The sequence below is a fragment of the Scatophagus argus genome, chromosome 1, assembly GCF_020382885.2.
Source record: "Scatophagus argus isolate fScaArg1 chromosome 1, fScaArg1.pri, whole genome shotgun sequence".
NCBI classification, from domain to species: Eukaryota; Metazoa; Chordata; class Actinopteri; family Scatophagidae; genus Scatophagus; species Scatophagus argus.
This window is the reverse complement of record NC_058493.1, coordinates 22,561,333-22,587,808: the sequence shown is the minus strand read 5'-3', so window position 1 is coordinate 22,587,808 and position 26,476 is coordinate 22,561,333. Positions and strand designations below refer to the sequence as shown.

At 41.0% G+C, this 26,476-nt stretch overlaps 2 protein-coding genes across 3 annotated transcripts; one reads left to right on the top strand and one right to left on the bottom strand.

The window, feature by feature from the left end:
• The first annotated feature begins 277 nt into the window (after positions 1 to 277).
• On the top strand, positions 278 to 13,443 carry scg3 (secretogranin III). Of its 2 annotated transcripts, none has more exons than XM_046392372.1 (12): positions 278 to 756; positions 1,724 to 1,776; positions 1,919 to 1,961; positions 2,146 to 2,358; positions 3,696 to 3,838; positions 4,182 to 4,340; positions 4,442 to 4,679; positions 5,007 to 5,123; positions 8,353 to 8,436; positions 8,885 to 8,995; positions 10,071 to 10,160; positions 12,523 to 13,443. In XM_046392372.1, exons 1-12 carry the CDS (start codon positions 654 to 656, stop codon positions 12,639 to 12,641), a joined length of 1,473 nt encoding a protein of 490 aa, XP_046248328.1. In that variant the 5' UTR covers positions 278 to 653; the 3' UTR covers positions 12,642 to 13,443. The 2 variants fall into 2 exon arrangements, with proteins under 2 accessions (XP_046248328.1, XP_046248319.1); XM_046392363.1 differs by having other exon boundaries at positions 2,146 to 2,370.
• A 107-nt stretch (positions 13,444 to 13,550) lies between these two features.
• On the bottom strand, positions 13,551 to 19,556 carry lysmd2 (LysM, putative peptidoglycan-binding, domain containing 2). The gene is made up of 3 exons (XM_046392385.1): positions 19,095 to 19,556; positions 17,165 to 17,505; positions 13,551 to 14,319 (listed from the first exon to the last, which is right to left on the bottom strand). Exons 1-3 carry the CDS (start codon positions 19,338 to 19,340, stop codon positions 14,268 to 14,270), a joined length of 639 nt encoding a protein of 212 aa, XP_046248341.1. The 5' UTR covers positions 19,341 to 19,556; the 3' UTR covers positions 13,551 to 14,267.
• Between the last annotated feature and the right edge of the window lie 6,920 nt (positions 19,557 to 26,476).

Here is a 26,476-nt window from a genome sequence, read left to right as displayed (position 1 = left end):
ATTTTGGAATGATGGTTGAAAATGTTCGCTGGCGATGTCATGACGAATTCAAATTATTCCCAGAAAAGATTAATTTTAAATTTTTTGAATCTTTAGAAGTGTGTGAAATGTTATCATTACATCCGTACATTGTTTCACTAATACGAAAATTATATTTTATTGGCGCTGGAGCATGCACCGGCTGGAAAACTCTTGTTCAGATGGACACCTTTTGCAGTGTTCTCCTCCTCTTCCTCCTCCCCCTCCTCTTCTGTAAAGACATGAGGGGGCAGGTCATGTTGTAGTGGGCTCCATTACTTCCTTGGCAGGTGATGCTGTAGCTCACACGGGGCTTGCAGAGCCTCCCTGCTTATCCGGTTGTAATTATAGAGAGGTGACCTGGTTTCAGCACCCAGGCCCGTCAACAGCTCCAGCGCACAGCGCACATTTGGCGAGCCCCTCCACGCCTGGTGGTGCGTCTGACAGAGCGGGTACCGGGGCGCAGCCTCCGCGGCGGTTTCAGCACCAGCGGGCGGCCGGAGCGCAGCGGAGCGGAGCTGTCCACACATTCAGCACTTGTCTTCTGGGGGGGGAACTGAGCCAGATCATAGACAGCAAGCTAGCCAGGATATTTATCTTGCCTCTGGACAATCTGAGACAGCGTATATTTCAGGATGGCGTCAAAATCCGTTGGCCTTTTCGTCCTTTTCCAGCTTCTGGTCCTGACTGTTCTGAGCCAGATATCCGCCTTCCCCACGCCTACAGCCTCGGCGGATGGTGAGTTGGCCGTCGCCCCTGTAACCGTGCGATAAAGATTTACTGTAAATAGTCAGTAGCCTAAAACATTTCTCCGAGAAAGACGTCGAAATGTCAGAGAAAACTGTCTCTGTGAGTGCAAAGATTTCTTTTTCTCTAAAAAATAAGTGAAGTGGGATCATAAAACTCAACACACTTGGAAACTGAAATTGAAAAATAAAAATGCTATACGGTTACGATGAACTATCATCGATCATTCTTAAAATATTAATATATATATATATATCTATATATATATATCTATATATATATAGATATATATATATAGATATATGGCCCTAGCATCTACAGACACTAATTATTGACTATTAGTTGTTACACCTTTTACAGTCCATTTATGGGCAGTTGAAGGAATATTATTGGAATTTATTTCTTCATCTTTGCATAAGCCTACCCTTATAGTGTTTTCTTCTTGTTGTTGTTGTTGTTTTTAAACTGTACCAGGCGCTCCAGTTTCAATTCTGTGAGCTAAAAATGTTGTCGAGCGACAAACGTGGCAGACAGAAGTGAACAGAAAAGACGAAGAGAGTTTTTAAATTTCAGCTGCAGCTCCACGGTTTGTAACGGCGCCTGCTCGCCTCTTATGGCCGCTTGCGGTCTATTTTCGCCGCAGTTTAATCTTTTGTTTGATAATCCGGTTAAGCTCTGCCTCAGCGGTGGTGAGTTGGAAGAGCAGAAAGGATCACACAATTCTGAAAGATGAAATAAATCAAAACAAAGCAGGAAAAAAAAAATACAAATACTTCAATAAATCAAAATTTAAAACTGATGACCCTTTTAATAGCCTTATATTATCTGGGGCTTGTTTATGTGCACTTTGCAATAGTAAACTGCAAAATGTGGGTCTGTTTTTTTTAAAAAAATAATAAAGTCTGCTTTGAGCCAGGAGTTTAGTAATTAAATGTTTGTTTGTTTTTCTCTGCTGCAGATAAAACTGTGTACAACAGACAGTTGACAGAAGAAAGACCCCTACAAGAGCAGGTACGTCCATGTGCCATAGTTAATTTTATCACCCAATATCCGACCAAATGGACTTTATGGTCACTTGTCAAACAACCCAGGTATTAGTCAGAGCTTATATCCTGGATGGAAATAATTTGTTCATTGTTTCTCATTTCCTCAGATTGCCGAGGCGGACAGCGTGAAGGCTGCGGTACAGTTAGCTGGTAAGAGGAAACCTGACCGCCAGTCAAATAACGACTTTGTTTCCGTGTGCTGAGTGGGTTCATGTTGCAGCACTTCCAGTAAAAGAGGCCTCATCTGCCCCGAGAACCTCAATAATGTGAGCCAAGTTCATCTTCAGCGCATTTATTTCTCCAGTCTGATTGTTTTGTGTCTTCTGCCGTTCAGAGAGCAAACGTCCCACTGCCTCCAAGGAGACAGAGTCACAGCAGGACCTTGATGACTTAACTGTGCTGAAGTCACTGGCTGATGGCCAGAAATCAGAGGCCACTGAGGTGCCACTTAAGAAGGACAACCAATACGTTCCAGACGAATCAGACTCGACCAAGAGCCGGCGTTTGGCTGAAGACTACGACTCCACCAAGAATGGGATGGACTATGGCAAGTACCAGGGTACGCACATCTGTCACAGTGCACCGTGATTTGTACAGGCACAGTGAGGTCGCTGCTCGCCACCATGTTGGGCCTGAGCCCTTTTGGCTCGGGTGACCATTGCCCCCCATCGCCAAGGGCAGACGTGATGCTGTGTGCTTCTGTCTGTCCCCGGCAGGCCACCGGGCAGACATTTTAAGAAAGAGTAGGCAGAGGCCACACGTGCATGTGATGGGGATAAGCAGAGACAGATAGCAACAGTCAAAGACTGAACACGTGTTTGCAAGAGGGAAAGATTATCCTCTCCGTCTCAGGCACTTGCAGTCGTGAAAGCTAATGGTTCCTTCTTTTATCTCGTCACAGGAGAGTGCGTTTTTTCTCATAAATGCTCCATCAAGATCTCATCTCCATCTCGTGTAATAATGAACAAATGGAAATATCAAACATTTACTGATCTACTTTACTAGCTTAAGAAATCACATTGAAAAAAAAAATTGTCCTCATTTCCTGTCATTACTCTACCTGGTTCAGGTACAGCCCTTCAGTTAATCTGAAATTCATGTAAGTAAGTTCACACAAAATCCAACCATTTGCTGATATCTGCATAGATTTATAGTCTAAGTAGATTTCATCAGATCAGCGTACATTTCACTGAATATGCATGTAATCTGATATCTGATCATCAGCATAAAGCAGAGACTCTTGAGATGAGGTGACTCAGACACAAAACACCGAGTGCGCCGTTTCATCACCCTTTGAGGTCGGCCTGGCAATGACAAGCAGCTTGTCAGGTTACACTTTGTCTAAATTTGGCAATCGCACTCTGGATTTCATTTTTAATTTCACAGAGAGAACCATAAATAAGTCTGGTGTTTGAAGGTGAAGCACACCACTGATGACTCAACCCACCGATACAGGCAAAAGTGTTGTGGCTTTGCTTATTTTTATTGTGTGGAGCTCAGGAAGCAGCCAGCATCGTTATGTAAGAGTCAAGCTGTAACAGTTGCACATTACTTTCTCAGATACAGATATGCTGAATATGAGAAGAGGATTTAACACTCATGGATCTTCTTTTTGTCAAGTGAGAGACTTTATTTCAAGGTTTATGTTTAACGTTTAACAGAGAGACAGAGAAGAAGAAGAAGAAGAAAACTAAAGCATAGAGGAGAGAAAACAAACTTGAAATCTTCCACAAATTTTCACTCGATTTTGTCTGGTTTGATTGTAAGAAACGAAGACGAGTTGAAAAAATAGTCAAACGTGAAGCAGAAACACCAATTTTACACTTGCATAAGCCTGTTTGGAAGGCTTAAATGAATGACAATGTGTGTGTCGTCTCCCCTCAGACGACCCAGAGAGTTTCCGCCAGGTCGATGGCACTCCTCTGACAGCAGAAGACATCGTCCAGAAGATCGCAAACAAGATCTACGAGGAGGACGACAGAGGAGTGTTTGACAGGATCGTCTCCAAACTGCTCAAACTGGGGCTGGTGGGTTGTGAGCTCGAGCTCTCGTATGCTGTGGCGTGACATTTTCTCAACAGGATCTCTTCCTCTTTGCACCCCCTGCTTCCTCACCAGGAGAGGCAGAGACGTGTGAATTGTGTTTTGTCCAATGATTTGGGCTGTGAATTACTTTTTTTGACACTCAATAAGTAGTTTGGCGTTGCCCAAAATTGCTCCCGGAGATGTATCTCTCAGTGCTCGTGATCAATGTGTGATACATGGAGGTTTATAGTCAGTACGTGTTGGTCTGTTCTTCCACATCTCACAGCATGTTTGTCATTACACACAATTGTTCTCAGTCTGTGTCCTTGTCTTCGTCTCTCTATAGATCACAGATAGTCAGGCAGACACTCTGGAGTACCAGGTGGCTGAGGCTCTCCAGGACCTCATCACCAAAAACGCCAAGAACAACGAGATTGAGGACATTGAAAGCAATGAGCAAGAAGTCAGGAGAGAGCAGGACGACCAGGGTTCGGACGCCAACAGGGTAATGCATGCACTGAAGATATAGCAATGAAAGATGAGGCATTGAGGTATGAGTGAGAATGAGGATGACAACAATGATAACAAAAACTCTGGCATTTCCAGGACACATGGGAGCCACTCAGACGCCGCTACAATGAAGACGAGGAGGACGAAGAGGAAGACGATGACGATGAGATTGAGGATGAGGTGGACAGGGATGCAGAAGAAGACGGCGGCGACACAGCTGACAACACCTGGGACAGAGATACTGAGGAGGGCAATGAGGTGAGCCCTGAAGACGGACTCCAAGACCTGCAGTACTTCCCCAACTTCTACCGTCTGCTCAGGAGCCTTGACTCAGGTACAAACTCGGAAAGTTGTGACGTTTTAGATCTTTGCTTCACAGCAGCTTTCATTCAATGTTAGAAGTTGATCAGATCGTGAACAGGACTAGAGAGCTGTTGCTGTCCACGGTTATTTCGTTTGCCTTTGTTTCAGCTACACATCTTTCCAGGAAGTGAGGACAAATCTCACACACACACTAATTATTTATTTATAATCCCACCATCATGACCCTGCCAGTCAAACACCATGTGGTGACTTCAGCACCATGGTAACCATTCACCGTTAACAAAACACTGATGTCTGATGCTGCTTTTGAATGTATCCTCGTGGTTTGCTGTTGCAGATCAGGACACTCAGGAGAGAGAGACATTGATCACCATCATGAAGACGCTGATTGACTTTGTAAAGATGATGGTGAAGTACGGCACCATTACGCCGGAGGAGGGAGTATCGTATCTGGGTAAGACATGACACAATACCAGCTCTGTTTAGCTGTAGTCCGGTACACTCCTGCTTCATGTACAGCAGGGCAGTTGTGTTGTTCTTTACAGTCTTGAAATGTGTGAACGATCCACGAAAAAGTGTAATGGAAAGTCCCATAAAAGCTAATACTGTTTGGCTAGTATTTAAGATTATTTTAATCAAATTATATATATTCCCTTTTTCTGTGGAATTACGTCTTAATTATTTGATCATACTATTATATTGTTTTAGAAAAGCATGTTGTCTAAACCAAATTATGACTAAACTTCTAAAAAAAAGGCCACTGTGGTTTTTATTTCACAATTGTAAAGACTTTCTCTGATATTTTGCACATAGAGATGACTGCTCTGAAGACCAGTTTCTACCTTTATACTAATGCTATATATCAATAATAATACAATATTAATTTCATCCATGTTGAGCAGCAACAACAGGATGAAAGATGTAAAGTTTGAGTTGCCTTTGCTGACTATTGTACATACATTCCTCGGTCTCTGTGTGTTATGTGTGCCTTTGTGTGTTGAACGCGGATTCAGCCGAGCTAACGTTCCCAATCAGCGGATGCAGTGGAGTGTGAATCCTGTACAGACAGATTAGTGTCAGGGCCATCCTATATAACCAGCCCAGTTAAGGCTGGTGATCACATCAGTAGCCAGTGGAAAGGTCAGCCATTGTAAGGGACAGCTGTCATCTCTCTGTGTGAGCCTCAGGAAACCTCAGACCCAACATCTCTCTCCCTCTACTCAGATGACCTTTAGTCCCCCGCACAAACAATAGAAGGGATATCATATTTCATACATTTAGCTTTAAAATCAGTCCACGAGATTAATGTCTGCATCTACTGATGTGTCAGTTAATCGATGTTTTCATTAAATTTCCAGTTGTTTAACATTGGGAGTTTTGCAGAGTCCAAGGTTAGCTGAAAGGTGCAAAACAGAAATTGATTATTCAGTTTACTGTGATATAAAACATCACATCTGTTGTTGTCTATTTACCAGTCAGTTTATTACCTAACTGTCAGTCTTAACACAGATAAATAGAATTTGTAGCTAATCAGAATAGGTTTACAATGTGCATGTCCCACTACAAGTACAAGTAATACTGACCTACGTCGGCTGTAGAAGGATTAATCAATACTCCTTCAAATGACCCCACGGAGCAGCTGGCCATTGTTGTCATTTGCACAGGACCAATTTACTGCTGCTGACATTACAGACGAGAACAAAACAGGCAAATACTGATGTGAGTTTCCCAGACAAGAACTCTGGCTTTATGTAAAACCGGTTGTTAGGTGATAAGAGGACAGTACTCCTCCATCACCTAGCAACATGTTAATGCCCCCCCCCCCCCCCCCCACACACACACACACACACACACTTAGACACAATCCCACCCCCAACTGGTTGTGATGCTCTGGATGAGTCATCCAGGTACACTACTGAATACACACAGCTGTCAGTCAATGCTGATCTGCCTGAGGGTGATACATCTCCAAGATGGATAGATGGATAAAGAAAGAGAGAGCTGGAGAGGCAAGGAAGGTGGTGTGTGTGGGTGTGTGTGTGTGTGTGTGTGCACTTGTAGGCAGATGATGAAATAATGGGCCTACACTCTCCTTCTTAAGCGTGAGTGATGGTAGCTGAGAGAGGAAATTGTAAGACAGCGTCTTTGATGCAGCGTTCAGACCTTCCTGTCCTTCTCCATGCAAAACTTGACCCATTCACCCATTCACCCACCCTTCACTCATTATCTGTTACCAGCACCCATAAATGGATGCCGGTAACAGATAATGAATTATAGCACATTAACACAAATATGTCATCATCTCAGAAATAATACTGCACAAATACTGTACTTATAGCCTCGCACAGCTACATTACAGTGTGTTACAAGCCAAGTATGACATTTTTTTAATAGTACTTCTAAATGCTAAATGGAGAGAAGAAAAGTGTTGCTGGATGAAATTTCAGATACTGAGACTCTCCACAACATCTGCTTCATCTGTTGGTTTTAACATAATGTTTATCCTTTCGGTAATCCGGAGAGGATCAATTGTCACTTAACTTCAGCCTCTTTGAACCTTATGATCCATTTGATTTGGGGTCTATAGTCTCTAATCTTGTTATTAAAGTATAACCCACTGTAATATTTAATAACACACACTGAAGGCACATTAATGAACACCCAGAAAAAACGTGGTTGTTTTTTTTAAACATTTAGCACCCCATTTTATTTATTTATTTTTTGTTTGTTTGTTTGTTTTAAATTGTTGAAAGTTTCCCTATAATGGCTGCTCATATACTATATCAACTTTCCCACTATTCATCCAGTGACGTGCAGTCAGGTGAGGCAGGAGAGGCCGTGCCTCACCTGTCATCACGGAAAGAAAAAAATGTAAAATGAAAAAATTAATTAAATGGTTATATTTATCCAGTGATTTGTACTATAAAATTATTTTCCATTTAACTTCACCACTTTTAATTCTTTTGCCGTCATTTGCCGTTCAAACATTGAGAAGAGACGTGCGGTGAGGCAGCCTCACCATGGATTGCGCAATGACTCGGCTAACTGTGTTGACTTGCTAGGCAGTGAGACCGTATTGCTGTCTCTCTCTATGTCGCTATTAAAATGTTCAAACACATTTGCTATATGAACTAAATTTCCAGAGTTTAGTTGATGTATATAATGTACAGTGTTTTTTGTCAACAACCTTATGTGTGTAACGTGTTTCTTGCACTGAGCAATCATTAAACGGCCGTGAAAAGGCACTGCGTGAGGCACGCAGTTCTCCTGCCTCGCGGTAGGGGGCACTCGTGATCCCAGCGATTCTTCTTGCGACTCCTCGACTGCAGAATAAGTGACAACAAGCTACAATCTCGAGTTAGCTAGTCAAGTGCAGCCATGCGTTTATTTTTTCCTCTCGTCAGGCCTTACTTTCAGAATGGAGGATTACATGTCTGAACATATCTATAGCGAAAATAACTTATTGAAAATGATCATGGGCAAAAAAAAAACAAAAAAAAACAAATTTTTGTTTATCGCTTTAATTAGATGAAGCCCTTTCCTTCTAATGCTAATCACCCGCAGGAACGGTGTGGCACTTTCAAAAGGTTAAGACGGTTTGGTTCATCGTCTGCTGAGGGAACTTTTGACACAGTGCTGATCAAATCTAAAGTAAATATTTGGCCTGTTTCATCAATCTGCAGAAAATCTGGATGCTATGATAGCCATGCAGACCAAGAACAAGCTGGGCAAGTCTCTCGGGCCTCCTGACTTCACGGGACCCAACGGTAAACAGCCTCACGCACAACTATAAACAAACTATATCAAACTATAAAGGGACAGTTTGACATTTTGGGAAATATGCTTATTTTCTTTCTGTCTTTTTCTGAATGTTAAATGAGCAATTAAATATAAGGCTACAGCAAACAGAAGATCAAGCAACCAGCACCTCTACAGCTCACCGATAAATACGTAATATCACTTTTGTTAAATCCATACAAAAATGTGAATGTGATGTTTTATATGGGTGTCATGTGCTGAACTATTTCTTAGCAACAATTGTCAGACATTTTTTATAATTCAGTCTTTGTACAATTTAAACAAAAATATATAATTAATTAATTAGCCTCCACCAGAAAATGATCATTTCCCAAACTGTTGAACTTCTGTTTTAAATATCTCAATCAGTACCCAAGCAACAATTTTAATTCTCTGTGTGGTGTTCATTTGCCGTAGGAAAAAACCTGGATGAGGATGACAACACGAAGGCTGAGGCCGCCAAGATGCAGAAGGAGTATGAGAACCTGAAAGACTCCACCAAGGAGGAGCAGCCGTCAACCGAGACCAGTCAGTCCACTACGCAATCCTGATGACCAGAGGAAACACGAATAGCTTTTCATTTAGTGCTAGAGATAATTTTGTAAAATAATTTGATACAGTTTCATTTTCATTTCATTCATTTTGCACCTCAAAAATAATCAGCTAGCTGTTGCATGACTCAGTTTTGTTTTTGTTTGTTTTGTTTAGTTTTATTCCGATATGATTTTATTGTTTTGTGTCGAATCTCAAATAAATACAGAAATCTCAAATATAGTAAATTCCAACCATATCAGTTGAATCATTCACTCCACTTCAGTGAAAGGTCTTCAGAATTAGTTTGAGTGTAGTGGCTGCAACCTTTTCAGACCTTTTGTTTTCAATCAGCAGGGCTGACAGGAAATAAAACAACACCCTGTAGTCCAGGCCGATCACGGTTAAGTCCCTGCTTGTCCCTGAACTAGGCCAGTCCAATAACACTCACAGGAGAGCCTGTCACAGCTGCCGTACTTCTCTGTCCCTGTGCGCTGCACTGCATCAGTCTAATCCACACAAACACAGACACGCATGAAAAGGAAAAACAAAATGAAAAACATAGCAGGATTACAACCAGGACATTCGATTCAGCAGGAAATGAAGTAAATCGTGAATGATGTCAAGTGAACACTGTTTAATCTGCATGTTAACAGGCTGTATGACATAATATTCATGGAAGAATTAGAGGCATGTGTTACAATCTAAATGTAATGTTTTTAAGCAATAGTCTGATCTTGATTTAGTGGTTCATATCTCCGTTTCTCCACACTGCCTCTGTCTTTTCTGGACCAGCAAGCGTGACTTACTGTGCTGCTAATGTTAATATGAAAGTACAACACTGGCTGCCAGCGTCTTCCCCTGGCTACTGAAGTTTCAAACACAAAGCAGAAGTCTTGCTTTAGAAAAAAATTAAGTGGTATAAATAATTGATAAATCTATGATAACACAGTCTTACTCTTCGGAGGAAACCAGATTCCTAGGGGTGATAATGTGCTACAGAAGAAAGAAAAGGAAGTTCAGTTATTTTCTACTGCGTAAGACAAAAATATTTGTCTCTTTCTCTCACCAGGTCAGCCTGGAAAGTCAGAGACCTATCTGGAGGCCATCAGGAAGAACATTGAGTGGCTAAAGAAACACAGCAAAGAAGAAGGCAAAGACGGTGAGACAAAGCACCTCACTTCACTGAGAAACCAGCTACAGAGCTAAATCTCATCTGACTGTGTCTGTGAATATCGTTTCTATTTCAGCCAATTGGTCTAAAATGCCATTCTGTCCCTGAACTTTGCTGAGTTTTATTTAAAAAGACGAGCTCAAGAACAAAACTGAAGAGCGAAAAATTTGAATCCTCTCTTGTTAGCCCTGATTTGCAATTAAAATGAGTGTGGGATCCACGGGATGGATGCTCCACTCCAGATCTCATGAATATGGATAATTCTTGATGAGTCTGTCCTAATTATTCTTGATACAGCTTCCTTGTTCAGTGACAAAGATCCATTCATTCATTCTCTCCTACCTGTTCCTCAACAGACTCGGTGTGTGTGTGTATATGTATGTGTGTGTGTCCCGGCGTATAATTAGCACTTCTATCACAGCGGCACAAAAAAGCCATGAAAAGACCATCTTTGTGATCAATGTCTGCTCGTGTCTCTGAGATTTATAACATTTGCGAGTGTGTAGTTGTATTCGCTAACGCTAGCCCACACTGTAACTGTCAGCATTCATAAAGAAGCAGCGTGTGACCCAGAAACTGCACCAGTCTGCAGAGCTGTGAAAACTGTTGTAGCCTCACACACAAGTGCTGCCGCTGTTGGACTCTCCACAGTGCAAAATCAATGCCCAGTGGTGCTTAATTAAGCGGCGGTGGATGAAATGTTAATGAGTTCTCACTATTCAGGCTGTCCGTCCACTGGTGATCATCTCAGTGGGACGTCTCAGACATAAAAAAAAAAGTTCAAGCTCAGTGAGATTTATATTCAGTGATGTTCAGTGGCCTGATCTAATCTGAGGCAATCAATGGGTGATTCACAAAATGGTGAGTCAAAAAACAAAAAACAGAACAACAACTCAAAGACAGTTTGACCTAGATTCTTGAGTGCATCTTAAACACAGGAGAAAGAAAGTAAAGAAGAAAAGAAAAATCTGAGCTCATAACGCTGCAGAGTCCGGAGCAGAAGGACCAAAGCAGCAGGGAAGTTTTGTTCAGAGCTCATCTCAAACCTGGCTCTATATAGGACACTTCATTAGCATTCTAGTGTGTGGAGTGGTTGTCTGGGACAACAGGGGCCTCCCTGCCTGCTTGTCAGCGATCTGGGCAGAAGAGACAGACAGATAATGGTGTCAGAAGAGACGAGCTCAGACTGAACACACACAGAGAGTCAAAATGTGCTCCCAAAATCAGCCAATTTTCCCATAATGCAACTCTCGGTAGCTAAAATGATGTACCATCACGTTCTGCTTTTCGAGCACATCTTGTACTACATGAAACTGCTTTCTAAATTTCATCCTTCCAATCATCCTTAATTCTCACTATATTTTCCCTCTCTGTCCGGAGAAAGTACAGCTGGAGGAGAACAAAAGCAGTGTCATAGAAACAGTGTGGGCGACAGGCCATTTATTGTGTTTACTCTACCAGAAGCACCCATTAGCACAGTCTCAGCAGACTCTGTGTGTGCTTGTAAATGAATGCATTCATTTGTGTGTGTGTGTGTGTGTGTGTGTGTGTGTACACACCCCCACACTGCACAGATTAGCCAGAAGAGCAGATGGACGTAGAGGCAACATCCTGATTTTGGCTCTTGGCTCCTCACTGCCAAGATTGAGAGAAACGGTGCCGTCTCTAATCGCACTCTGTTAATCCCTCACACATGCGTCATGTTTGTCATGTTTGTCATCGGCAAAGCAACTGTACCTCAGAGCCACGCATCAAACTGCTCATGCTATGAAATGTCATTGGGAGGGCGCAGAAGTTGTTGTGAGTCCTTGGCTGTCCTCTGTCCTTCTGTTTCTCCCCTTTTGTTCTGACTCAGTTGGAGCAGGCAGACGTGGTGCAGCAGCTGTTTGCTTTCTGTCTAAAACTTACCATGATAGATAATACACAGTTAGGATGTGTTCGTCTCTAAATTTAGCCACGTCCTGCTGCGGCCTTATGGTGCTGCATTAAATGATGACAAGGTGAACACGTACGGTGCTTCAAATGAAATGTGAATGTATTTGAGGGAAGCTGGTTTGTTGCTGAAGCTGATTGTAAGACGTAGAACTTGTAAATTATGTTTCACCTCTTGATCTTTTGGCCTTCTTATTTCATGCTTGCATGAGGCATCTTCTTAACCTCAGAGATACTAACTCTGACCTTAATCCTCCTTGATTATCAACTACCATGCCAGATTATGGCTTGTTTGGGTGTGCCGTCTTAAGAAGGCAGCGCTTCAGTGTCTGATCTACTCTGCCAGCCACCACAGCCTCACGATGTTCCTCTTTGAATCTCAGATCCACGAACCCGTCTTCTTCATCTGTGTTTCCAGATTATGACCTGTCCAAGCTGAAGGACTTCATGGACCAACAGGTGGACTCCTACATTGAGAAGGGCATCATCGCCAAGGACGAAGGTGACACCATCAAGAGGATCTACAGCAGCCTGTAATGCCATCACCCATCCCCCGACCAAGCCCTGGCCGAAAACACATGACTGACTCCGACGCTATGATCACCGACAAAACACTGACTAGTTACAGTCATTGTCCATGGCATGGTAAAATATATACTGTGTATTAAAAATTACCTGCTTAGGGGAATTTGATCACCCTCCCAGACAGATTTAGTAATACTATCATCAACAATCTGTCAACAATCTGCAATTACTCCTTACGGCTACCTAACCGATTATATTTGCACGCCAAAGTCACTAAGTTAGTAACTGCTAGAATATTATTGAGAGGGAAATCAAAGTATTTTATGTAACAATATCACATGTCCAACTAAATGGTAGGATTTACTACAACCTGACTCCTGTGGGAAATGAATGTTATGACAGTACGATGCTGTAGTTTTGTCATCATTTATTCTTTCCAGTACATTTTCTTTTGGAAACATACAGATATATAAATTGTACTCATTCTGTGTAATCCTGTCTTAGCCCATTATATTTCTTTTGTTCTCAGTGTATATGTAAAATCTTATATATTTTCTTTTGCTTTTTATTCTACCAAAAATATATTTGTCGTGTATCATGTCTGTGCCCTACGTACTCTTGTTCCGTTCTGCTGTAATTCTTCTGGCGCACACTAGGGGGCGGTGTCTGTATCATCAGTTCTCTCTGCATGTCTCTAAGTTCAAATTTCCATCTCTGTAGAGACAGAAGATAAGTATTTTTAAATGTAAATATTTGTGATTTTTTTCCTAAAGTTTAAGAGCAATTAAAACATTGCCTTTTCTTTGTCTGTGTACTTAAATGTGATAATTTAGCAACACTGAAAGAAAAAAAAACAGTCAGTACCAGACATGCACATACTCAGAATAACATGCAATGTCATGAAAGCACTTTGAGATCGTGTCTGGTTTAAATACATATTTATTCTCATATTTCCAAATAAAACCAACAGAATTTTAAAGCACAATAAAACAGCTGTAATAGATAAGTTCTCCACACACATAAATAATACATTCACACCTCAAAAATAGAGCAGTCCCTTCTGTTCCCAAAGACAAACAAAAGCTTCTATGAGGCAAATGGAACATGTTCAAAGGCTTGAGTCCATCCACTGCTTCTGTCTGTGGAGTGCTCGTACAAGGTAAACACTGACAAGGAAGGCCTGAATATACTTTCCAATGATACTATTCTAGGAGGGGATTTAGCACATCAGAAGCGGTTAGCAAGTCGAACAAGCTAATCCTTCTGGAATTGCTTAGCGCTGTATATGTGTGTGTGTGTGTGTGTGGACATGTGCAGCAGGTGGCTTCTGTACAGCAGCTTCAGAAGCAAATGAGTGATGGGCACATGTGCTCAGATGCTATTCAAATCAAACGGTCCCCTGCATTGTTTAAGTCTCCCAGTTAAACTATACAAAACAAAACCAGCTGTATACATCACCATAACTGCACATCAATAAATAAAAGGCAAACATGACACTTTTGTTCAACATGGTTTGGTAAAAGCAAAGGAGGGAAAAAAACACTGAGGTTTTGTGTGTGTGTGTGTGTGTGTATGTGTGTGAGCATGTGTGCGTGTATGTGCATCTTAGACAGGCCTGCAGGTAGACAGCGTAATCCTTTATATCTCCTGATATGACGTTGTGGGAGCCGTGTAGTCCTCCTCATTGCTCCTGCAAATAAGAAAAAGATAAGAACATTTTAATTTTTTGGAAATCGTCCACAGAGGAGATACATTTTAATAGACTGTGCGTGCGTGCAAACACACACACACACACTTTCTGTAATTCCTCTCCTCTCTTTCTCCCTGTGCCTTACTGGCCACCAGTGTCTAGGTGTGTGAATAATGGATGCAGCTAACAGCCATATTGTTCTCCTTCACAGCTGATAGCTCATGTGGCCAGAGAAAAGCCTCTCAGCACAAAACTCAACTGCCGTCTTGAGTTTAAACCAGAAGTTTAGGAAAAGCTACTTCACTTCAAGTGTCAGCCATCACCAATTCCTTTATTTCAAAAAAACTTTTTTTTTCTTTAGAGCTGCTGTACATGTTCAAGCTCTTCAAAGGGTTGAGCAAACAGTCCATCCGCCAAGGATTATAATTAATTAGGATCAAAACCAATAGAGGGTGGAAAGTAGGGTTTTACATCATCACTTGGCAGGAGAAACTGAAGAGGAGAGAGAGAACATTAAAGGTAAGAGTCTAAATAAATGTTGCTCGGCAGCTATTGATTTTCTTTCATCTATTTTTTGGCTAATAAACATCCTGAGGCATGACAGGTTCAATCTTTAAGACTAAGAAGAACCCCCTCACAAGTGCTGACTGAGCGCTGGTCTTGAAGAAGCCATTCACAAAACCAGGAAATTGTTTTGATAGACTCCCACTTTGTTCTATTTACAGCCCTCCTTTAAGCAAATGATGCGTTTTCCTGTTCTTTTCAGTCCAGCTGAACTTTGAAAATCTGGCTTTGATTGAAACTGAGATGCTGAGGTGCGTTAGGCAGCAACCAGGTGTTACTTTGAAGAGCACAGATTTTGATGAAACGAAGTTGCAAACTCATGCAACTCATTTTGTAACTGCTGTATTTTAATGTACTATACAAATAAAGTTATTGACCAATAACAACAGGCTGTCTATGGACTTAAAATCAATTTGCAGGATTGCACGGCACTGAATTTGTGGAATGGTGGGGCCGCATTTTCAAGCTAAAAAAATTGTTCATAATGTAAAATAATGTAAATTAATATGGGGATATTGTAGTAAATGATATCAAACAATGAGAAATGAGGGGTCTTTAACAGAAAACATATCTGTCAGTCAACTATTCCCTGCAGTTTTGCTTAAATGGATTGTGGTTTCTTTCTTCTCAAACAGGCATGCAGTCCATGTTTGCTCTGGGACCTTGTGGAAACAACACCGTGAGCCTCTGTTTGTCTAAACACACTACATCTCCACAGGCCAGCATCTGATGTGCCTGCTGTCAGAGACAGGGCTTTTACACGAAGCTTCGTCTCAGCAGGTATTTAAATAGATCAGCCGGACCGCCCCGGGGAGGAGAGGACAGAGATCCAGAACAGTAGCCATGCCAGCCCAGTTGCTCCTGGCTAATGTCTGATCAAAGGAAAATGAAATAGACAAAATGGGACTCAGGCTAGCCAAGTAACGGAAAATCACAGACTGTTTAGAGAGCTTTAGAGAGAGAGCTGTCTCCACCGCAACATCCGAGCTATCCTGAACTCCAGTTTTAAAGAATGCACATAATTATTTCCTGGCTGTATATGTATAGAAATACTTGCCTATAGTACTTTATTCATTTTTAGCCCATTCTAAATTTAATTCCCTGTATTTATGTTCTACGTATGCAGTTTGAAGGAGACCGCAAACTTTCATTTCATTGTACAACCCAGTGTTGCACAAGGACAAATAAATTCCCTTCAGCCTTGATTTAAAGAGAAATTTAACACTCTTCCTGCATGTAAGACCCTTCTTATCCTTCCAGGGGGAATTGGAGATCTTAAGAGTCTGTAACATGGCTTCAGACCACCAGCAATAACAGAAATCATATCAGTTCGTGCCAGTGCAGCTGCCAAACCTGTTAGGTTATGTTATCCTGAACCCCATGGGGAGGAAATTAGCATAACAGCAGCTACAAGAGGGTCTGTAGCCATTCAGAAAACACTCTAGTAAGAGCAAAACACTTTTCAAGAGGCTGAAGTGGAGACACAGCTTACAGTCTAGGTCTGTAAAAGAAACTGCTGCAGTATGACTCAGTCCTGACTAAACTGATAGTACCAACAAAGTCTGTTTCTCTGTGAATGGATGTATGCCAGGCATCCATTACTACATCACTACTGAGAAGACTGAATGTTGAGGCTGCTCCAACATGCAGTGTCAGGAGAACATGCTCATTCCTGATCCAGCAAGACAAATCTCCTAAATACCTGACTGTTGACTAGTACAGCAGATTGCCAAACCCCTGATTCCCAACTTCGATCTAACTTCTTTGAGAACACTTGAAATTCTCCCTCATTCAGTCCCTGTTCCCCACTGGTCACTTCTGAAAATAACCCACTGAGCTCATGGATCACATTTTCTGCTGGCATGTCAACGCTGAGATGAAAAATAGGGCTGTGAGCAGTAACAAAAACACAAAAGATGTTCTCAGAACACACGCCTACAGGCTTTGTCAAAGCAAACTTACTTAAGTGTATCCTGTTCACTAAACCCTATAAACGTGCTACCAACAGTGTGTATCCCACAGTTTGGTGGGAAGAAAAAAATGCATTTATCCCTCTGGGGCCAATACCAAACCCAGAAACAGTAAGACCATTTTCTGCTGACAGGTAACCATCACTTTAATGAGGTACCAGTCAGTCCCAGAATAGTCACCATTTGATTAGAAGCCAAAAGATAATTACGGGAAATACCCATTCACAGCCTGCTCTGACAGAGAGTAAATCAAACACCTGCACACACAGAACTGAAGCAGCCGTTTGGCTGGGGGTGGATCAGCACCTCACCTTACTTCCTCTTCTTTCAGCCTACGCGCTGCCTGCTTTGACCGTTTAATTTGCAAGTCCAGTCTGTGTAAGAAGTCTTTGGCTGACAGCTCCTCTGGCTGGTGGGGTTTGGAGTCCACAGGGGGTGAGGAAGGGGGAGGCGAGGGTCCCTCAATATCCTGCATCACAACACAGGGTGTATCTGCCTCCTGGCATGCTGCTTCAGCGTCCCCATCGGGAGACTCCAGAGACAGTCCATTAAATATTGAGCGCTTCTCCGACACCACGGGGATGTTGAGGCTGTTCCTCAGAAAAATGCAGTCATTGCTGAACAGCTTATTGGCTCGCTTGATTTGCTCCATCTGGCATACCAGGGTGACAGAGAACATGACAGTGTTAGCATAGTACCATTTCTAACCCACTACCTTCCTTGCTTCCATTCTTTGACCTGAGGTCATCTAAGAACACTTCACATAAGTTGCTTTTATTTTATCCATAACAGTCAATCTTAATTTTTTTTTTCACTCCTTGCAAGTGAACCAACTGGAGAGAAATGATCTTAACAGCTTTTAAACTATCTTTGGATACAAAATCTCCATTGAAGTTCATAGAATCTGTGCTGTGAGATTGGGGTTATGATGAGGTTAAATTCAGTAAATAGAGAAATTGCAAGTCTGTGTTTAAATATAGATTTAGCTTCAACAATTAAACTTATGTTTATCATTTTAAAAATATATAAAGACTGACTGATGACTGATTGCAGGCCAGTATGCAATATTTCAATTAAAAAGCAGAATAAAGTAGAATGTAGAATTTTCTAAAATAAAACCAAGCTCTTAGTGCTTAACAGTTAATCAAAATTATGTCAAAACTGTAATGTGACCAAGTGCAATTAAAGTTGCAAATAAAGGTAAAACAAACATCATTAAAATGCTTAGTTTTATGACTTGCTTATTTGGTTTGTGATTATATTGTTTATCCGTGTGCTGTACAGGGAACTATAACTGGGGTTTTGTTTTACAATCTTCTGTTGCATGATGAAAATTAAATTAATCGTGAACTTCACATAAGTGCTGCAGACACACCCTGGCCCACAAATCTTGTTCTCCTGATGCAAGAAAACACGTTTGTTCTGTAGAAACCCCACAAAACGTCTCACTGTCTTGGAGGATTGTCCAGATTAACCTTTTAGGGGTCTCCAAAGAATTTTTTTGTTACTGGACATCTATTGGTTAGGTAAAAATCCAGACATGTTTTGGTAAATACTGCTTCAAATGAATGTGCATTTAATCAAGTTTTTGGACAACTAATTAAAACACTGTGAACAGTGGGATTCTGGGGGATTTGGGGGTCTTGGGAACTTCGGCCCTTGGACTTTTCCAGGTTTGTAATCCAACCTTGGCTGGAGAATTATCCATGCAAACATGACAAACCTTTCAAACAGCCGTCTGGACTGCTTTGAATGTTGTCTGCAGGAGAATGACCTGGAATTCAAGACCCCCCAAATACTATCTGCCTCTACTCTCCACCTCCTTATTTTCAAAAATATAAAAATCCAAATGAAAGTATTGTCAGCTCTTAGAGTTGTTGCCACTTTTCAGCTTTCTTGCACTGGCACACGTGGCAGTTCTCATGTGTAAGACAAACCCCCCTCATTAGGCTTATAAGATGCTGCAACAACAGTTCTAAAGAGCTCTGGCAGTTGCATTGCCAATACACAAGTTTATTTTGCTCCATAAATGGAAGACAGATGAACCCTGAAAGATGAATGAAAGCAGAACATGATGCCTTCCATGACAGACAGAAAAGGCGTTGTTGTGGCTGGCTCTTCTTATCTGTCAGAGACCGTGATTAAGTGAATAAACGCTGATCTAATATTCCAGCATATCTTCTTGTCAAGGTCAACATCAACGTACAAACTAATCTTGTGGTGGTTGTGTGGCAACCTTACCGTTACACCGTATTTGAGAGCTATCCCTTGTAGGGTATCGCTATCCGTAACCCGATGCTCTATGTATTTCTCCCCCAGGGAGGCCGTGACGCTAGCTGTGCTTCCGTACGAGCGAATCTTGGTTCGGGCAAGGCTCTGGGACAGTTCGCTCTCCGACTCGGAACCGGACCTGGACCGTGGGAAGATCGGCTGGCCAAATCTTCCTCCTCCATCCCGCATCGGCAGGACGGGCGAAAACTCCGCCATCTTCTCTTGAATAAATAAAGAGCCTGATTGCCTCTGTTTGTTTTAACGCTGCAGTCGACTAGCTGCAATAACGTAAATTTCTGAATTAGGCTGCAGGGAGATTCCCATCCCTGGTCATATTCAGCAGGTCAACCCAGGGGATAACAGACATGTTTCGAGGACCACTGTACCTCACGGCTCCGGTTTGTCATAGAGTTGACGTAAAAACGTAGAGAACGCCAGAACGTCCAGGAAGAAGAATAGCAACATTTCCGGTCTAACTTTCAAAGTAATTTAATAATAATAATAATTACGGACACTTCTTGAAAGTTTTAAGTGTCAAATGGGCGTGAAGTGCAAACACTTGGATTAAGATGGAGTAAAACAAAGGTTAAATAGTACTCCAACTTAAGATACCGAATCCTACTTGTCGCTTTTCATGATTGCTAATAGTTGCTCATTTCCGGTGTTGTCCCGTAACGATAACCTGGTAATATTAGCAAGCTAGCGCTAACTCTCTGCAGCAAAACAGTTGTAAAATACTTGAAAAACATACATAAGAACAGGGCACGTACGCGAAACAATTTTACGCGTGCCCTCATTGATTTAGCTTATTCCAGCCTCAAATTGTATCATCTCCAGTAAAGAAATGTTTAAACTGCTCCAGCTAAGAAGAGTGTTTGTATGTTAACAGATCGGCGTCTGCGTGGCAGGTCCACACGATACATTATATAGGGTTAGGGTTATATTCTTCAAAATGAAACTACCAGAATTATAATCTCATGATCCATCTGTCATTCAGCAAAAGTCCGATATTCATCTAAGATATACACTTCTTGTGCACAGCTATGCTCAGAGATTTACCATTTTTGTCATTTAATTGAATTCAACTTTGTTTATTATATACGTGCCAGTGAATCATAATGTACACTGAAACGGGACCCTAAAGTAACACCTGTATTATTACCTAATGTTGAGGCTCCATTTTGCAGAAGGGCTCAGAGTTTAAATTTATTCTTCATGCTTTTATTGTTTCAGTATGAACTCTTCTTATATTGTGAGTTCTGTTTTTTTTTTACCAAATAAAATAGTGCTCAATAAAATTAGTACAGACTCTTTATCATTAATGAATAAAAAAGCTGGCCCAGGAGTTTGGACTCAAAGTAATACTTTATTTTATTTGCATTCACCTCTTAAAACAGCAGTCTTCATTTGATGGTTATAATGAAAGGTCCAAGATTGAGGTTTTAGTTTTAGATAACTCACTTTTCTTGTGTGACACATAATGAAGAAGGACTGGAGAGATACTTTTATAGTGTGTGGAAACATTTAGCAGGTGTCTATGACCACTAACCACAACGTGTGACATCTAGAGCCACTGCTGTTGAAAGTAGAACAACTTTGGTTGGTGTCTGTGAGAGGAACCCGGTTAACATTCTCATGACCAACCCTACAGTAAAATAACTTCTTCCTTTTTTAGCTACACCATATGGTAAAAGATATAAAAGAATATAAGGGGTTTTCTCACACAGGGATATGAGTGTCATAAAGTCAAATAAGGAAATGACTGTTTATATACTGTTAGACTGTATAGACTGTTTTTTTCCATGTCTTATCTGTAATCATAGTAACATCAGCCACACAAACAAAACACTGAAGTTAATTTTAAGAATGTGAGGGAAGAATTAAATTGACTACTGGTTATTCAGATACAGAAAAATCACGCAACAAAATATATTTAAATCTTCCTACCCTTCATCTACAGTGTATTGAATTTAAGAGTTTTGGTTTCTGTCCTCTAAAGTCCACATTTCCTCCTTCAAACTCGTGTTTTGACCCATTTGATGGGATTTGAATGCTTCTGAATACATTTTTGTTTTTTTAAGAACAGATATTTTTGTTGTTGCTTTATGCTAAGGTAATTTTGACGCTGTGTGTGTTTGGTTACGCCGATAATTACACAGTGAAAGTCTTTTTCAGTATGTTGATATTTTCATCAAAGGACAACAAAAATAAATTAGTTTTTCCATAGTATGACAATCAGTAAAATGTTATCTTTTTTTATGGATGGTGTGATGAGTATTACTATGAGCAAGATCATAAATGAGTTAAATAACCAAGTTACATGATGGCCAGCATGTGAACTTGGACAGTACCCCTCTCATTAGGTAGTGGTTTACTGGATGGTAGCTGGTGAATATTTTCCCTGCCTGCTGTCCCTGTCGTCTGTACACTCAGCTCATGATTATTCAGAACACTGAGTGGTAATGAATTCCCTGAGGTTGTTTTCTCCTTTTAGAACAACTCTGTTAGGATGTTTAAACATTGTGATTACTTACTCATGGGAACACAGTGCTGGTAGTGAAAAGCCATGATGTATTTTAATTTTTAATTTCTAATTTAGTGTTGGTGACAGTTAGCATTATGTAATTTAGCAAGCAGTGACACGACTGCAGGTGCTACTTTGGGCTCCATAAAATCTGAAAGACAAATACTGGTAGCAGCAAGTAGATTCATGATCTTTGAATGATTAATTTATTCAGTTAGTCTCCTCTTGGTTATAATGCTGCTTCAGTAATCTCCCTGTCTGGCATTTTATAATGGAAATCAGGTCATTAAACTTATGAGTACAAAGAGGAACCAGGAGGAGGGAGCTCAGTTCATTTATTAAACATGATGTTCTCAATGCGAGATGACACTTTCTAGATTGAACGGCAAATCAGTTCATTATTCATGTTGTGTTTACTCCACATCTTTGGTCTTGACTTGTCCAGTACTCATGGGTGGAGATCTGCTTATAGGAAAGCAAGAGCATCAGATTGAATTGGCAGACTGACCTCCAGTAGGAATCACATCACTTCTCTTGCATCCCTCCACCTCCTCTTTCTCTTAAAGGCAAAAAACAAAACAAAGAAAAGAAACAAAGACGGAGGACAACACGGTGAGTCATCTGTCACAACGTTACCATGACAACGACCCCCCAATCCGCCCCCTGGTCCATCTTCTGCATCCACAGGTCTTGGAAGAAAAGATATTGCAGTCGTGCAGCATGACTCTTGCGATCAGGAAGTAAGCCGTATCTGATGAAGCCTGTAGGCCTTCAGCTTTTACGGTGTTGTGAGGGCTGAAGTTCATTTCAGTATGTGATTGCTGGAGGAAGATAAACGAGGTTAATCAAGTGAGTCAGAGGTTTTTGTGCCAGTCGTAAGCAGGTCATTTCAAAGTTAAAACTTGTTGAATGATCAAGTGTTACGCTGTGTCTGTATATTACAATAAAACAAACTGTATGCACCCACACGTTGGAAATTGCTTATTTATCGACATAGGACACATACTGGATCTCTTTTAAGATTATTTTACTTCACACAAATCATCCTACCCCCTCTAGCCACACACACACGCACAATCTAACACTCGCAGCATACCACAGACTGGCACTAAGTGCACTTTATCGATTTTTGCCTTGGGTTTTATATCTTTATATTTTTTTTAAGTGTTCATTTTAAGTATTTTGTGCTGTTTATACGTGCGCCTTTAAGCCGAGAATCTTTCAAAATTTCGTTATGCTTGCATAATGACAATAAAGACTCTTTAATCTTGAATCAAGTCTTTGACAATCTATGAGTCAGTTTTTTCTGACCCCTACTGGGCATTGTTTGTTATTGCACTTGTGCAGAATCACTCATATTTTCAACCGTCAGATGGTGCCATTTAATCACCAGTAAATTCTGGAACTCTTTGAAACATTCATGAAGTGAAATGTGCCTGTCTTCAATCATTTAATGCTTGAGAAAAAAAATTACTGGAATTCTGCCAGCAATGCAACATAATATTCTTGCATTTAAGAGTGTCTGCACACCTGAAAAGATTCAGGAGCTTCCTTGTTGAATTGGTTTGGTTTGATCTGCAGACTCTGCTTTGAAAGGTTCTTCATCCATAAATATTTAACAGCCAGAGCCATTATGAAAGGCAGATGAACTATCACAGGTCAAGTAATCATGTTATAGTGGGTGGGCACTGAGCAGAAAAATGCTTGGAGGGACACACTACTTTATATAATGGAAAGTAATGGTTTATATGTGCCAGCAGTTGTTTAAATTGTAAACATTTATTACAGTCAAGAGCACAGAGAAAATGTCAAGAGCCAGCAATCATTTTTTTTTGTGCTGAAAATAATCATTTTTCCACTCTGAACAGGGACTGCACTATCAGTTTCACTTGGAAAAGTGTGCTCGACATTATGAGGTTGGGCCAACTTACTATTTTTAACACAAAAGGGAGGAAAATTAATACCACAGCACTACCCTGAAATAGAGAGGGCTGTTATTCCTAAAGCTGACATTCAGGACAGGAAGCATCTTTAGGGCCATTCATGACTCATCATACGTCTTCCATCATGTCTTGAAAGTTGAAAGCAGTAAGCGTATCTTCACCATCACTTCTTACATAAACTAAGATCTGTTTGCCTTTTGCTAATAACCAGACCAAAGATAAATTTAACCAAACAGTTTCATAGGTTCAAACTAAGAAGAATTAGATCAAACACACACTCATAGATGTTGATTAGGTTCACTGTGTGCAGTGATGCGATTACATAACCCAGACAGGTATGAGAAAGTGTTTGGAGGACACTGTCGCTGCTCCTTTGGTGCTGATAACATGTCAGCTTTCACCTCGAGGGGCTTCAGCAGGGGAAAGACAGCAGTACAGTGAGCCCAGCTGCGTATGCCTGCAGATTTTTGTTTCTTCTTTGCTTAAAATGAGCATGCCAGTTCAGTTTTCCTCCCGCTTTCCTCTAAAATAAACATAATACCAGTTGTGTAGTACTGCATTTAACAAGAGACCGACTCACACCTTTTGCTTGGCTCTTTGTGAACATGGTGCAGTGTGGTGGTACAACCCATTCTCTCCTCTCTCTTGTAATCTGCAAGCCTTTGTTTACCCAGCACATGAGGTCATGATAAAGTGGGGCTGCTGAGAGCTTTGTTCAGGGCAGGACTGACTCACTGTTAACTCTGGTGGAAAATCAACTGCGGGACTGCAGGCCAGCATACCTGTTTAAGAACAAAGCACCTAGTGTGAAAGCTGGCAGAGGGAGAGCAGGAGGGCAGGGGAAGAGAAGAGGTGATTGGTGATAAAAGAAAAAAAACTGATATGAAGCCATTGTGACTTCAAGTGTTTTCAGATAAATACATCAGCACAATGAAAAGACACAAGCACATATCTGTGAATGCACAACATCTGCTGCATTTTTTTTTTTTGCATCGCTCCAGTTCACGTGGAGGCAGGTCGACTCTGGTGTTGGAGTCCGTCCAGTGATGGTTAATCCTTGTCAGCACCACTGCCTGGACTACACCTAATCCGACCTCCTGACCAGCAGCTGCTTTCATATCACAGTCAGACTGTCAAAGCCAAAGTGCATGGACGAAATGAGGAAAATATCATCCACTTCACATTGAATTATTCACGGATTTGTTGGGGAGGGGGGGTTTGTTTGTTTGTTTTTTTTTTGTGTTATTGTTTGTTCGTTTGTTTTTACGTTATGAGCTGGTCCCTTACTTTGCAAGGCTTTGCTGTTAAGCATAACTAATATCAATTTTTATAGTAGCTTGTACAGTTAGAAAGTAAGAAAGCCATGAGATAACCCATAAATTCCAGAGACTTGGCTTTTCTTTTTCTTAAAAATAACAATACTCTCCTATTTATGACTCTGAACATCAGCCTCAAATAAAGACATGGACCAGAAGTTTGTTATTTGTAGTCCATTTTTTTTCTACATGCGGAGGCGTAGTGATTATTAATAGTCACAGTGTGAGGGAGCAGTTGTACAGCACTTACACGAGCACACAACTGTATACTTTACTGCCAGATTCTGATTCTAGGTTTGGATTTTTTCTTTTAAATGATGCCGTCTGTTCTGAGTAACAGACATGACATGAACCTGCTGTTCTCGTTCTCTCACTTCTCACAGAGTGGAAACACTTGAGTCATTCACACACACACACACACACACACACACACAACCCCCCCTCCTGGCCACAGTTCACTGCCAGCAGTGCAGAGTCTTTTCTGACAGCAACTCACCGCAGCGCTCTGGCACAGGAAACCCAAAGAGGGATGGAGTCATACGTATTACATCATCTCTCTGGCATGTGCAAATAATCAGACAAACTGGATCTGATTAAAGGGTGCATACGTAAACCACCTAGGGTACCTCCCAAACCAAAACCTCTCATTTATCAGTCATTAAAAAAAACACTGTTTGAACTTCACTTGAAGCTGCTTGTGGCTACAAGAAGTTTCATGAAGTTGGCTTGTTTTTTTAATTTATTGTAGTTTGTCAGCCTGTCAGACATTCATGGTTCTCAGATGAATCCTACTGAATTGGCAGCCACTGATTTAAATCCCCTTGTAGGTTGTCAGGTTGATATTTTTGGTTTCTAGTGCAACTACTGGATCGGCTACTGTGAAATTTATGGTCTGCATGCAGGGGATAAAGCCTGCTGACTTTGGTGATCCTCTGAGTTTTGCTCTATCCCTGTCATGAGCTCCAACTTTTTATTTGTCCAATACTTTTGATTTATGACCCAATACAAGCAAAGCCTTGCATGAATCTTTAGTTGTACTAATTAGAATATGTTAGCATGCTTATATGGTAAACTAAGACAATGAACATGATATACCTGCTAAACAACAGCATGTTTGTCATCTTTTACATGCTGATGTAAGAATGTAGTACAGCTGTAGACTCAAGTCCAGTCTTGTGTAAAACTCTCAAACCCAGTTGGAGCCTGTAGGGAGGCCATTAGGTTTACTATGCAAACAACTGTTCAAAGGTTAAGAATTTCAGATACATAAAGGGACACATGTAGATTTTGCCAGAGGTGATGCATTATGACTATGCACAAAGCATCTTGAATATTGAGCCTGAAGTCTCATTATTGACCGGGAAAATTGTAGTTAAAGTTATTTTAAACTTTTTTTTTTAAGCGTAAGGTCCACTTTGTGGAATTCCTGTGGAGGTTTGAATTTCAAGTTTGCTCCTCATGACAGCTGAGGAGAAAGGAAACTCACAAGCAAATTGGTCAATAACCCAAGTTCTGTTCATACATTTTTATAATTAACTTAAAAAAATACAGCATAGAAAGAAAAGTACG